General features: G+C 42.2%; 3 protein-coding genes across 3 annotated transcripts; all 3 read left to right on the top strand.

The window, feature by feature from the left end:
• Positions 1–161: 161 nt before the first annotated feature.
• Positions 162–3,449, top strand: KL911_003885 (uncharacterized protein; the record flags this gene model as incomplete). The annotated part of the gene is made up of 1 exon (XM_043199114.1): positions 162–3,449. The coding sequence occupies one exon, from the start codon at positions 162–164 to the stop codon at positions 3,447–3,449; it is 3,288 nt and encodes a 1,095-aa protein (XP_043053154.1).
• A 538-nt stretch (positions 3,450–3,987) lies between these two features.
• Positions 3,988–4,442, top strand: KL911_003884 (uncharacterized protein; the record flags this gene model as incomplete). Its single annotated transcript, XM_043199113.1, has 2 exons — positions 3,988–3,998; positions 4,076–4,442. The coding sequence occupies 2 exons, from the start codon at positions 3,988–3,990 to the stop codon at positions 4,440–4,442; spliced, it is 378 nt and encodes a 125-aa protein (XP_043053153.1).
• A 499-nt stretch (positions 4,443–4,941) lies between these two features.
• Positions 4,942–13,167, top strand: KL911_003883 (uncharacterized protein; the record flags this gene model as incomplete). The annotated part of the gene is made up of 1 exon (XM_043199112.1): positions 4,942–13,167. The coding sequence occupies one exon, from the start codon at positions 4,942–4,944 to the stop codon at positions 13,165–13,167; it is 8,226 nt and encodes a 2,741-aa protein (XP_043053152.1).
• Positions 13,168–13,204: the final 37 nt, after the last annotated feature.

Genomic DNA, 13,204 nt, shown 5'->3' with positions numbered 1-13,204 from the left:
TCGACAATCGACATTCTAAATGGAGCAACAGTATTGTCATCATTGATCACAAAACGGTACCTTTACGACAACTCTCTTACCTTAGGAAAGCAGCATTGAACCTCCCACGATCTTCAACACCTCAAAATAGATCTTGACAGATTGTGAAAGCCCCCGCGAAAATGACGTCTAATTTCGATTCCTGTCGATCCAATACAGTATCCCCTAATCAACCTGCCGTATCAGACTATTCAGATCTTTATGACGAGTACATGGCAGTTGAAGGCCGCTCGAGGCCTTCTACGATCAACACCTTCACGGAGCAAAATGCTAGTGGTGTGCGGTCAGAATCCTCTGATTTTATTCCATATACAAGAGAACAAGCCCAGGAGAAACATCTTTATGAAGACCCAGGAGACGAAGATGTGGCATCAGAATATGATGAATGTTCGTCTTCCGAAGAAGAGGTTCCGAATTTGGAGAAAGATCGGATACTGATTCCGGAATCATCTGCTGAGTGGCAGCAGAAGGGCGCTGCTCAGATCTTGGAAAAAGTGAGAGGACTGGATGGAACTTCAGTAACTAGAGTTGTTAGGAAATCTATCAAAGACTTCAAACTAGGAAAAGAACTAGGTGAAGGTTCCTACTCGACCGTGGTATTGGGATCAGATCTGTCTACTGGACGTGATTACGCGATCAAAATACTGAACAAAAGACACATAATCAAGGAAAAGAAAGTGAAGTATGTCAACATTGAGAAGAATGCCCTCAATAGATTGGGAAAAGGCCACGGAATCATCCATCTGTTCTATACCTTTCAAGACGAGCAAAATCTTTACTTCGTTCTGGATTACGCCCCAAATGGAGAGCTTTTATCCTTAATTAAGAAGCACGGTACTATGGACGAGGAGTCTGTGAGGTATTATTCTACTCAATTAGTTGACGCAATCGATTATATGCATAGAAATGGCGTTATTCACCGAGATATCAAACCAGAAAACATCTTGCTGAATGCCGACATGAAAATTAAAATAACAGATTTTGGCACTGCCAGGATTTTGGAACCAAATGACAATGGGGTCTATCCTTCGGATGTGAAAGCTAACTCTTTTGTGGGCACCGCTGAATATGTTTCTCCAGAATTGCTGAATGACAAATACTGCGGCAAGGCTGCAGACGTTTGGGCATTGGGCTGCATAATATATCAGATGATTGCCGGGAAGCCGCCTTTCAAAGCAACCAACGAGTACCTCACATTTCAAAAAGTGCTCAAACTTCAATACGCCTTCAGTGCTGGATTTCCAATGATAATCAGAGACTTGGTGAAACGCATTTTGGTATTGAAGCCGAAGGACAGAATTACGATCCAAGAAATTAAGAAGCACTACTTTTTCAAGGATGTTGACTGGGATGACATGCATGCAATTTGGTCAGCACCTCCACCAGAGCTTGGTCCCTACAAAATGTCTGCAAAATCAATGCTTCCTGTCCCTGAACTAAACAGAAGCTCACAAAGCATGTCTCCAGCGGGGACCAAACGGATTGGCAGTGCGGGAGGAAGAAGCGCCTCAACCGCCAATATCTTGAATTCAAGCAATCTGGCTTCTAGTGCAGCTTCAACTCCTACCGGTACGAATGGAACCATATTTGGCTTGCCAAATCCTATGGAACCAAAAAAGACAAATTCATCTCCACTCTTGCCAACGGAAAAAACATTAAACAATCCTCTATCCACTGCAGCTGCCGTCGCCACAACTAAAAAATTGCTTTCGGAACCTATCAAAATCCCGTATCTAGGAAGTACCGGTCAGTCTCAAGGAATAACTGGTCGTTTTGAGGCATCAAAGGCGAATAGCAATCTTCAATATTCAAACTTAGGATCGAAACAGAACTCTACGTTATACAACGGCGGTTCTGTTCAGGAATACGTGACAGGTAGGTCGTCGCCTAATTTGGAAGTACCTTCTGCTTTCAAATCGGGAGGTTTTACCGGCTCTTCTCCATCTTCAACTTTTTCTGGTGTTTCGATCCAACAAAAACAAACCTCAGCGCAGAGCGTTGACGTGATCCCAGGTACCAACATTCCGAGACCTGTCCTCAATACTCGAATTAACGCATCTAATAGCTTTCGAAGAAGCTCTGGAGTATCGGGATCGAAGTCGAAACAGCCTTCTATCACTGGCGTCAAGTCAGAAGATATTCCCCCTATGTCTATCCTTGACCTCACGTGGGTCAATTTTTTAATTCATCCTGATGAAAGAGTAATGAAAGCAGGTATTGTACAAGCTACCAAGTACACGACAGAGTCCTTTGAGAAAAGATACAAAGGGATGCTAGCAGAATCACCATTAGGCTACAAGAACAGAGAGGTATTGAATTCCTCGAATCCTGGAATGCTAGGGCAGGCTTCCTCCTTAAGGAAAAAGTCGATCGCGTCCCTCCAAAGTTCAGACAATGCAATCACGTTCATCGAGTACGAGACAGCAGAGAATCATGAAGAAGAGGACTCATCAAAAGACATTTCATCCGAAAGAATGACAAAGCTGAAAAACTTGTTTCATAAGACTCCAGCGGATCCAGTAGCAAAGCAACGAACTCTGGTGATCACCACCTTTGGCCGGGCAATGCTATTTGTGGAGAATCATGATCGCAACAAAGAAAAGTATCAATGCGTCGGTGAAATTGACCTCATCCATTCCTCAGTACAATTTAAAGAAGTAATAGGAGATCGAAGGTCTAAAAACGCTTCAACGGGTATTTTTGCCATTGTTTCTAATAACGTGAGTCTGGCATTTGAGGTAGATAAGCAGGATCTTTCTGCTTGGACGAATGCACTGGCTAAATCCAGATTTATGCAACAGGAACGATACATTCACATGCTTATGGAAAACAATCCCGCAGGGAACCAAGGCATGGCTGGCATGGCTACGGGAAACCAAGCGGGTTCTCCTGCAGCCAACATGGGAATGTCCTCTCCTGTTGAAAACTCTCCCAGACTTTCTGTTGAGCTGCCGTCAATGTTCTCACCTTCAGATGAAGGCTTTCGAGAATTACGGCCGAACATGGAATCAGGTCGCGGTATTACAGGGTCGCCAAATGCACAACCTGCTAGCAAAGCCGGAAGGAAACCTCCTCCAGTCGGAAGCCAGTTTCCAAGGTCCGATATGGAAACTCATTCTAGCAAATCACAGAGCCAACACCGCTCGGATCCAGGCACTCGCAAAGTGTTGTACGAGAATTCTCCTATGATCTCGGCAGCTATCAACAAGGCGCTCAAAAATACATCTATCTCCTCTGAAGGTGAATACAACGGGCTATCGAACACTCGAACCTCGAGCTTTACACATAAATCTGATAGCATTGCGGCTAAGACAGACAACACGGGCGGCAATAACCATGGCTCAAGCCCACGTTTGGTGACATCTATGAATTCCAAACTTTTAGCACGGACTACCCGAAAGAAACGCTAATGTATTTTAGTTGAATGTGCATCTATTTTCCCCAGATTTGTCTACTCGGTACTCCTTTCCAGTATTAGTATTAGCTAACCACGTAAACTTTGTGACTGCGTTTTTCCAAATTCTGCCACCACAATAGAGGCTGTAAATAAAACAATAAAAGTCGTGCGAAAACTGAGCACCTTATTTTTCGACCCTCCCCGGTGGAGCTGAAATATCTCCCGTGCAAGGAAATTGACCACCAGGCGACAGAGCGGGCTAAAATTTTTCTAGAGGTGGAGCGCACAAAATTTTTCAGTTCAAGAATTTTCACTTCCTAGCTACTTTTTGTATCTGTGCTTAATCCTAGAACAAGAAGAGAATAGAAATGGCTAAGTTCATCAAAGCAGGCAAAGTCGGTATGTATAGTTAGTTCAAGACCTATCAGGTTATAAGAGACCATGTGAACTACTCAACTGAACACAATAGTTAACGCCATTTTCCACAACATCATTTTTTGATTTCGAAAACATCTGTGTTTCAGTGCGAAAACCCAGTGCACATCTTTCAAATGCATCCGTCGTCAGTTTGAGAGCATACCCTTTTGTGGTTGATAGGTCATGTCATTCAGCACTAACAATTTTAGCCGTCGTGGTCAGAGGCAGATACGCAGGTAAGAAGGTCGTCATTGTGAAACCTCACGATGATGGTACCAAATCCCACCAATTCCCACACGCTATTGTCGCCGGTGTCGAGAGACAACCACTCAAGGTGACCAAATCCATGGGAAATAAGAAAGTTGCCAAGAGAACTAAGATCAAGCCATTCGTGAAAATCATCAACTACAACCACTTGATGCCAACCAGATACTCGTTCGAGGTTGAGTCTTTCAAGAACGCTGTCTCCGTGGAAGCTTTGTCCGAGCCATCCCAAAGAGAGGAAGCCAAGAAAGTGATCAAGAAGGCATTTGAGGAGAGACACCAGGCAGGCAAGAACAAGTGGTTCTTCACTAAGCTTGCTTTCTAAATCATACTAAATAGTGCTTAATCATTTACTTAAATCTATAATAGCCTACTCGTATGCCGGAGATAGTAATTCCCAGGCCTCGATTGTGGTGTACGGATGTAGCTATGACGTTTTAGGGTCGGCAACCGTTTCAAAACCGCAATTCTGTCAAGATTTTGTTTATTTTTCTAGGGTCTTACATCATCACTACATGAAATGAAACGGAAAGTATAGTAGTCGTATTCTTAAGCAATGCGTTTGGAGCAGCCTCTAGTAAACTCGTAAATTGTTTAGTGAGCACTTGATCCCGGAATATGGATTTAATATACTCCCCTTTCCGCTAAGCGTGCTTTAGTGTACAAAATCAAAAACCACAAAAAAACGTTAGGCTCAACTGCAGACTGATTAATTTAAAAAAGAAACCAGTTCGATTCTCGGTGTGTGGACAGAAAGTCACGCAAAAATATACCTCTTTATCTAGAAGCTGATTTAATAGCTCCCTCTACCAGAGAAATTCAGAATGACATCTGTGCTACAGGAGGCCGATCAGACGCAATGGCCAATTGAGTCGATAATTGCGGCTCTCTATGCCAGAATAGAGAGCATTTTACCCATCAAATCTGGCATGACCGTTTCGCAAATTGAGTCGGATAATAACTACAAAGAAGCCAAAAATCATCTTTGCAAGGTGGCGGATAGCATGTGGATTAACGACATTGCTGCTTGTACGGCGACTACTATCGAACACATTAATAAATTCGACAACAATGTCCCCATAGAGGAAAGAAAACCAACCTCGATTGCATCATTAGAACTGATACTAGGCTTGCTAGTAGACTTCATAAATGTCATATGGAGCAGTCACCACTTGAAAATGGACAGCAACAAAGAAGCGTGCAGTGAAAACTCAGAGCTTGCAATCTCGCAAGCCAATATTTCGAAGCGGCTGTACTTTAAACCCCGCAAGATAGCACCACTGATAGCCAAACAACTAATATCGCTGTTGAGTGATCTCAAAACCCACACACGCTGTCTACAGGCTGTTCAGATCCTGACGTCAAACCAGAGTTATACCGCCAAAATTTCCGAATATGAGCGCAAAGATATTCAGAAAATTGATGAACATTGTGATGACATAGTCAAGTACCTTGCAGCGAGCAACGCATCCGAATTCTTTGAATTTTTGGAGAACAAGTATAGAAGAGTTGGATTCGAAGCCTTGTTTGTTCCGCGCTCCGATTTCATTGCTCTTGCCTACTTGGATTCCGACAATATCATTGCCTATCTAAAGATAGTCAAGAGCGTTATTCAGTTAACCACTCGTCAATCACAACAAAACCTTATTCTGTATTGGTCTTCTGAGAGCATATACAACTGGGCAGTCACGCGAACGCGTGAATTTTTGAAGAGCTCCAAGTCAGTGAATTTGAACACACAGGCAGAGTCGCTATTTGATTATGTTTACAAATTTGCGGAAGTCAAAGCGTATTCACTTCCTGTCTATCGATTTTTGGCGACCGTTCTTCTTTTGGCTCCCGTTGCGTATGAAAAATATCTCGATGAAAGACAATCAAAGTCATCAACACTGACATTCAAGAGATCTGTTGGGCGTTTTAGCTCGAAACACAAGTTCCTCACAGATTTAACTCAGATATTCCAGAAATCTCCTTCCTCTACTGATAGCTTGATCAAGGTCATGCTCGTGGGATCTTCTTTAAGCTTGTACGAGCCACATCACCCGCTAGGCAAATTTGCCACGAACACTTATGATCAACTGAGGCTCGATCTGAGTATGGATAATATGGAGTATTATCCGAGCAACCTGGAGCCCGAGCTGGTCGATAGCTACAGAATTGAAGTTTATGCTGCTGGCTTTATCTTAAGACCCAAAAAGCTAACTTTGGAAGCAATAGATGCATTTCAGAATTATTCCTCGAAACCCATCTGCTTATCGAATATCACGGGGGGTATCAAAACTCTTGTCAACAAACTCACCACGGGGAAGTTCTTGCTGGCTTACTTGAAAACCTTGTTTCCCTACATGCTTTCAACTTTACAGAAGCTGTCCATTCAAAATACAACCACTTATGCGGTGCTTGACTCAGATTCAATACCGAGTAATGATTCCAATGAGTCTGTGGTGGATATCAGAGACGTTTTGCAGCAAAGTGTTGTCGCCAAAAATGCCCAGTCAAAGACGGAAGTCCCAACTACACCCACCACCGAATCAGAAGTGGACGAACTTTCGGCCACAACCTCACACAAGGAGGGTCCCTCTTCGAAACATATTTCCAGTACCACCCATACAACTGAGCAAAACTCTACCATGCTCAAATACGTTTATAAACCGAAGAATTTTTCCTCAAAAGTCATTGCTCCCCTCAAGCACACTCTTTCGACGTCATCATCCTCTCTCGCTATGGCATCTATATCATCTGCTCCATCGTCAGTACCCTCAACGTATTCGACTACATCTGGACCGGTTTCTATCAAAGACATTATGGGTACAAGTTCATTTTCCCGAAGATCCACGCAATCATCGTCTACTTCTAGTGGTAACACAAGCCACAGCATTGACGATGCTCCTCATCTTGTCAAAATGAAGGTTAATGTTCTTGCCACTTCGAGGCAAAGTCTTATCAACATTTTGCAAACTCTAAAATATTGCCCGACAATATTCTTTCATGCTTTAGCTCCTGACGTTGAGAACAGTCTTTCTATTTTCGAAGAGCAATTTTCCGTGGCGATGGCGCCTATCGTGAAACTGATATTGGGAGAGGATCCCTATGTCACTAATTCTGTCAAAGAATTTCTGATCAGTTTCCCAAAGAGTGCTGCCGGCAGCACTAGGGAACACGCTTATATGGGTCATCTGGCGTCAATAGTCATCCTTGACTTAATCTCCAAAATGTGCATCTCCAGACACACGAATCGGGATGAGTTGGAAAAGATGATCTCTCTTTTAGCTGAGTTCGCAAGCCTGAGAATGGAATATTTTGACTCCAGGAACTTTAGCCTGTCAAACCCACTAATTCTTGATTTTCACAAATCAGGGAAATGCTCCAAATTGTTACAAAGCTTCGAAAAAGCTGTATACTTGGGATTATTTTCTGATAATGCAGAAACTCATAGACAGTCGCGCTTTTTGCTAAGCGACTTCCTGCAAATGGTGACAGGAGGCCACCATTTGGTTACGTGCTTCCAGGACACGGCGTCCCATTTAGCAAGGGCAATCCTTTCAGATAAACTACCATCGGGAACTATGGCGATGAGGAAGAAGCTGCGCGATCACCTGGCCAACTTGGAGGGCCCAAACGAGGTCCTTCTTGACATTTGGAATACGATGTACGAGAGACTGAAACTTTCGAATGCGATTGAGTCAGGATCGTTAAAGTCTTCGTCATCGATGTCTAATCTCGATCATGAGCAATACGAAGATTATGCAGATTACCTAGCATCACTTGGAGGAATTTTGATGTCTCCAGATTTTGAAGACGATCCTCGTCACTATGTGTTTCAGGAGAAATTGAAAAAATTCTTGAACTTGAAAGTTATCAACCTTTTCTCATCGGATCCCAAGGAGCGAGAAGAGGCTAGAGAGGTTCTTTGTGTTTCAATGCATCCCTTTTTGTGTGGAGTATACTTGGATCTACTTACGAAACATTTCTGGAGATTTGAGTCAGCATATGAGAAGAAAGAGTATCACATATGTGAGGTCATGGTGAGTGTTTTGCGGACCATTAGTCAAATCGACTACGAATCCTTGTTTTTTCATACAGGAGAGTTTTGCGAACTCAACATGAAGATGTTAGTCATGATGGATTCTGAAATTGATAATGACTACTCGTTTTTGAAACTCAAGCTTAAGCTTTGCAAATTGCAATCATCATTTCTGCCTCGTCTAGATGATTTATCTCTTAATGGGAACATTCTCAGAAAAAATCAGTATGCCAAAATTATTGCAAATTACCTCGAAAACTCATTCAACTATCGCTTCATCCAAGAAAAAGAAGACGAGAACAAGCGGGTTCTGAGATTCGAATATAAGCCTACAAATGCAGGTACGTCCAGAACACAGAAAGCTTTGCAGCAAGACTTGAATGATATTCATTATGACATAAAAGTTGAGACGTCGTTGATACTAAAGATCATTCTATTTGGTCTCCCATTGGATGCTTCAAATGGTGGTATGCATGGAAGAGTCCACGGGAATTTGGCAAATGAAGTGGCATTCAGCAACTATTTCAATTTGTTTGTGAGAATTCTAGAACACCTTGATGTTTCCGATCAATCTCAAGGAATGAACATGGCAGATCGTCATAGATCCTCTATCATAGTTAAAAACATTATTCAGGCACTTATCAATCTGCTAAAGTCAAATTCTGACCTTGGGCTCAAACACTCTCTCCCATTGGGATATCACGAAAACATTCTATTGAGGTCGTCTTTCATAAATGTATTTACCAGCATTGTGAAGAATCTTAGCATTCAAATGAACGCCGACTCAGAATCTCAACGAAAAGAAATAATGACAGAAGGCCTTGGTCTCGTGGCGATGGATAGATTACTGTTGTACTCATGTACTCAGGTCTGTCCTACTTCAGAGGTTGACGATTTTGCCAAATCCTTGCTTACATTGACAAACGATAAGGAACTCGAGCTTTCAATGATTACGTCCTTACTTCGCGCGGATATACTAGACACAACTGACTATGTCGAGATTCTAAGATCAAATACCGTGGCTACCCGAATGGTTGCCCTTTACTCACACAGAGTTGCCAAGAACTATCTGGTGAGCATTTTCAAGCCAATCTTCTATCAGTTGCAAAACTCGGGCGAGTACTTTGAAATAGAGAAGATTAGTATAGACGACGAGAACTGTGAGGAGAATTTGCGTCTTTTTATGAAATATTTCACGATGATAGTTGACGCCATCACAGGATCTGTCGACCAAATCCCAAAAGGCCTAAGATTGATATCGAAAACAATCTATGATACGACATCTACCACGTTTCCAGAATCTAAGCTTTCAGTTTTAGGTGCATTCTTATTCCTAAGACTATTCAATCCAGCAATAGTTTCCCCAGAAGGCTTGAATATCTTGCCGTTGATGTCCGTTCCGATGAAGCGCTCATTGATGCAAATTGCACGTATCCTACAATTGCTTGCCAACGAAAGCTCTGTTTCTGTTAAGATTCCACTTTTGCAAAGTAAAATTGAGGAGTTAAAGGAGCAAAAGGCCAAGATCAACAAGTTTATGGTGGAAGTGACTAATATTCCGGATACTGCATTGCTCTCAGATGAGTTAGAGAACTTCATTGATGAGAACAGTATCGAAACCGAATACAGCTTCTTTCACAACTTTTTGTACGACCACTGGCTTGATGTCCGCATGATATATTCTAAGCCCTCGCCTATTTTTGATGTTCCCATGGAGCAACGGTTCGTGATGATTAGGGAAATTGACAGCTTCCTTTCAAGATCGGGAGTTCCAAAACGGATCACAGTTTATGAAATTCCAGAATCCATCAAGAATGACCAGTCTGAACGAGGTGTTCAACTTTACGATTTTATGTCACAAGTTTCTTTGCCCGACCGACAATTCAAGCCTATGATCAAGGAATCCATTACGAGGGATGGTTTTCCACTTGTAATCGTGGATATGTTCCAAATTTACCGCGAAGAAGAGAAACCCTCACCGGAGATTCTGTGCTACCAATTATTTCTTACATGTAGCAAATACTGGGAGAACCCTTACTGCATCTTGATCGATTGCACTGCCTACAACAATGACACGCTACTGAGTCCTGTGTTGGATTTGATGTTCACCCTCTTAGCTGAGAAGTACAGGAAAAACTTGAAACGATTATACTTTTTCAATGTTTCTTATAGGTACTTGAATTCACTCAAGGAGGCAAAACACCATTTCGAAAATCCGAACATGCTGTCCGATTGCGAGGTGTTTTTCGTGAGCGCAAATGAAGACGAAAAGGCTTTAGCTAAGCATGGTCTTACTTATTACACCAATGCCGTGACTAAGGATGCTAGAGTGACGTTCCATGATGTGAGTCTTTATCAGGAGAGCGTCAAACGGTTTGTTCCCGTGAAGTTGAAAATTGGAAACAAATTCCTTCAGATCTTTTCTGCTCAACCTCAAAGACTCAAATTTGGTCAGAAAATGAAAACGCTTTACCTTGTTGATATTTATCCGATTACGACGTTATCAACAATGAGTCCCTCGAATTTTACAGGGGTTGCAAACGAAATTTCTTCAACAGATACTATGACAGATTTTAGACTCATATTGACGTCAACCAAGAAGGCGGAAATTATGCGCACAATCTACTTCTCAAAATCAAAGTATTCCACTGAAGTCCTGGATAATGAAGAGGACAGATCCATTGAAAAGTCAATAGGAAAGCTTCTGAACATAACATTGACCGGTCTTCTTTCTCAATTCGATGATGTTAGAAACGCTGCATTCCGCTTACTCACAGCCATGACGGATTGCTTCAACCTATCAGTCGGAAAAAAGATTGTTAGCAGCGATGCGATGGAATTCCCTTATGGTGATGTACAGTATATTTTTGCTCTCTCTCACCAGCTTGCCGCCAATCACCCTCAGCTGACATACGACTTCTTGTCCGGATTCTTTGATACTCTTGACTACTGCCAGGAGCAAGAACAAGACGCATACGTCATATATACTTCGCCATGGATCAAGAACATATTCAAACACGTTTATTCGGCTGATTCTATCAAGGGACCAAGGAGAACTTCGGATTTAATTCGAAAGTTTGTCAGAGCAAGCAGGAAGTCCAAATCAACCACACTTGCATTCGCCCTTTATATATGGGGAGAGTTGTGCTTGGAAGATCGGCTAGTTGAAATTGTTATTGATGAAATTATATCTGCAGCCATTGATCATGAGGCTGAAGGCCATGGATGGGAGGAGATAACCAAATATTGGCCACTGACGCCTACAGTGGAAATATGTGGTTTATTAATTCATAGACTCCGCGAGAGGTCATACTTCATTAAAAATGACGAGTCGGAATTGGAGTCCCACACACGATGGATTGAAACAACGGTTTTGACGCGTTTCTTGACGTTTCTTGTTTTTGACTCAATAATCTTTGTTCAGATGTACATCAGTGATATTTTTTACCTTGTCACGATATACATGGATCAAGGGCCATTGGAGTTCCGTACATCCATTCTCCGTCTGGTCATGAGAGCATTTCATTCGTTTTTATCTCGAGAGGATTTAACTCCCGCCCAAATCAAATTGATTCGAGAGAAAATAGAGCTTTTTGAAGGAGCTAGATATCGGATGTTGTTTGGTTTGACCCGCCATGATGGAATTGCTTCTGCCTCAACGGAACAAGCAGGAATCGAGATGGTGAATAAATCCCATTCGATTGCTACAGTGACGGAATCCCTGATATCATTTTTGAAAGATCTTTGCAACCCTGCGGACTACGAACTGCATCTCATCAAATGGAATTCTTACGTGCTTAATATTGCCTTTTTAGAGAAGGCACAACTTCGAGGACGTGCAATGCTTGTGTTGGGAAGCTTAGTGAGAGAGGGTGTTAGCCATAGCATTGTGACAAAATTTCTAAGAGTTTTGGCAGAAATGCTAACAATCCAGGAACAGAATATTCAGCAAGATAACAGCGACAAACTTTACATGGTGATTTGCGTGCTACATTCATTTACAAAGCTCACTGAAGGAGTTCCATCGAGTTCCCCGTTCGCGCCACAATTCTTCTGGATTGGATTTGCTCTGTCTCTATCAGATAATGTCATTCTCTATCAGTATTCGATAAAAATCATGAATGCTGCACTCAAAAAGGTTGCTAGCTACTTGAGTGAAGCTGACATGGAGATCAGGGACTACCTTTTCGACCACAGGACGGTTTTCGAGGGTTTTCTGGAGGAACTCGAGTCACTTCATGATATCGACGTTTCTAAAGAACATTTTGATGTTTTGATGACAAGCATTTGTTCCAAAGGCCTCCAGATTCCATTTGCAACAGATCCTACCTTTGGCTGCCTTGAAACACTCTTATCCGCTAGGTATCGAGAAAGCATGAAATTTGTTAAAAAATACCACCGGCAGTTTGATCTAAACACAATATCTTACGCATTTTACCTATTTGTTTTCTCTCAAAATGACTCCGAACTTATGACTACGCTATACGAATGCGGTATGAGAGATTTCGAAATGGTGAGAATAAGTGATAGCTATCATATCCCAAAATTCTTCCTCGATTTTTGCGATACAGATACTCCCGATGTTTATGTGAACGCGTTCAATTTATGCCGTTGCTTCAACGCTCAAAAGGGTGACGAAACTATTATCTATAAATGCTTGAAGCTCTACGATATAATTATTGAGAGATATCCTAAAATTGCCTGGCGTGCGTTCAACTTGATGATCAAAACAATGAGAAGAGTAGCCGAGACTTCTTCGTCGACTAGGTTATTGCACACCACTCTGAATACGATTTCGAGTATGATCACATCGCCGGAATATAAACACCGAAACACGTATGCACAGGAGCTTCTCCTCAAGGTGGATGAGGCTGGTCTCAGCGGAATAAAGGCTTGGGAGTTCATGTACACAGATCGCTCATCAGAGCTTCTCAATACTTTGGAGATCAAACAAAAATCAAAGAGAGACAAGCTAATCAAAATACTGGTGGAGAAGATCACGGCAGCCCACATACAGGAAGAGTGATTCTTGATGTATGCGTATTTGAGGTGGCGATTTCATT

The sequence above is a fragment of the Ogataea haglerorum genome (assembly GCF_019207285.1).
Source record: "Ogataea haglerorum isolate 81-453-3 chromosome Unknown 81-453-3_NODE_11_length_416158_cov_97.210077, whole genome shotgun sequence".
Lineage (NCBI taxonomy): Eukaryota > Fungi > Ascomycota > Pichiomycetes > Pichiales > Pichiaceae > Ogataea > Ogataea haglerorum.
Note: the sequence above shows the minus strand (reverse complement) of the source record. Positions and strands in the feature narration are given on the sequence as shown.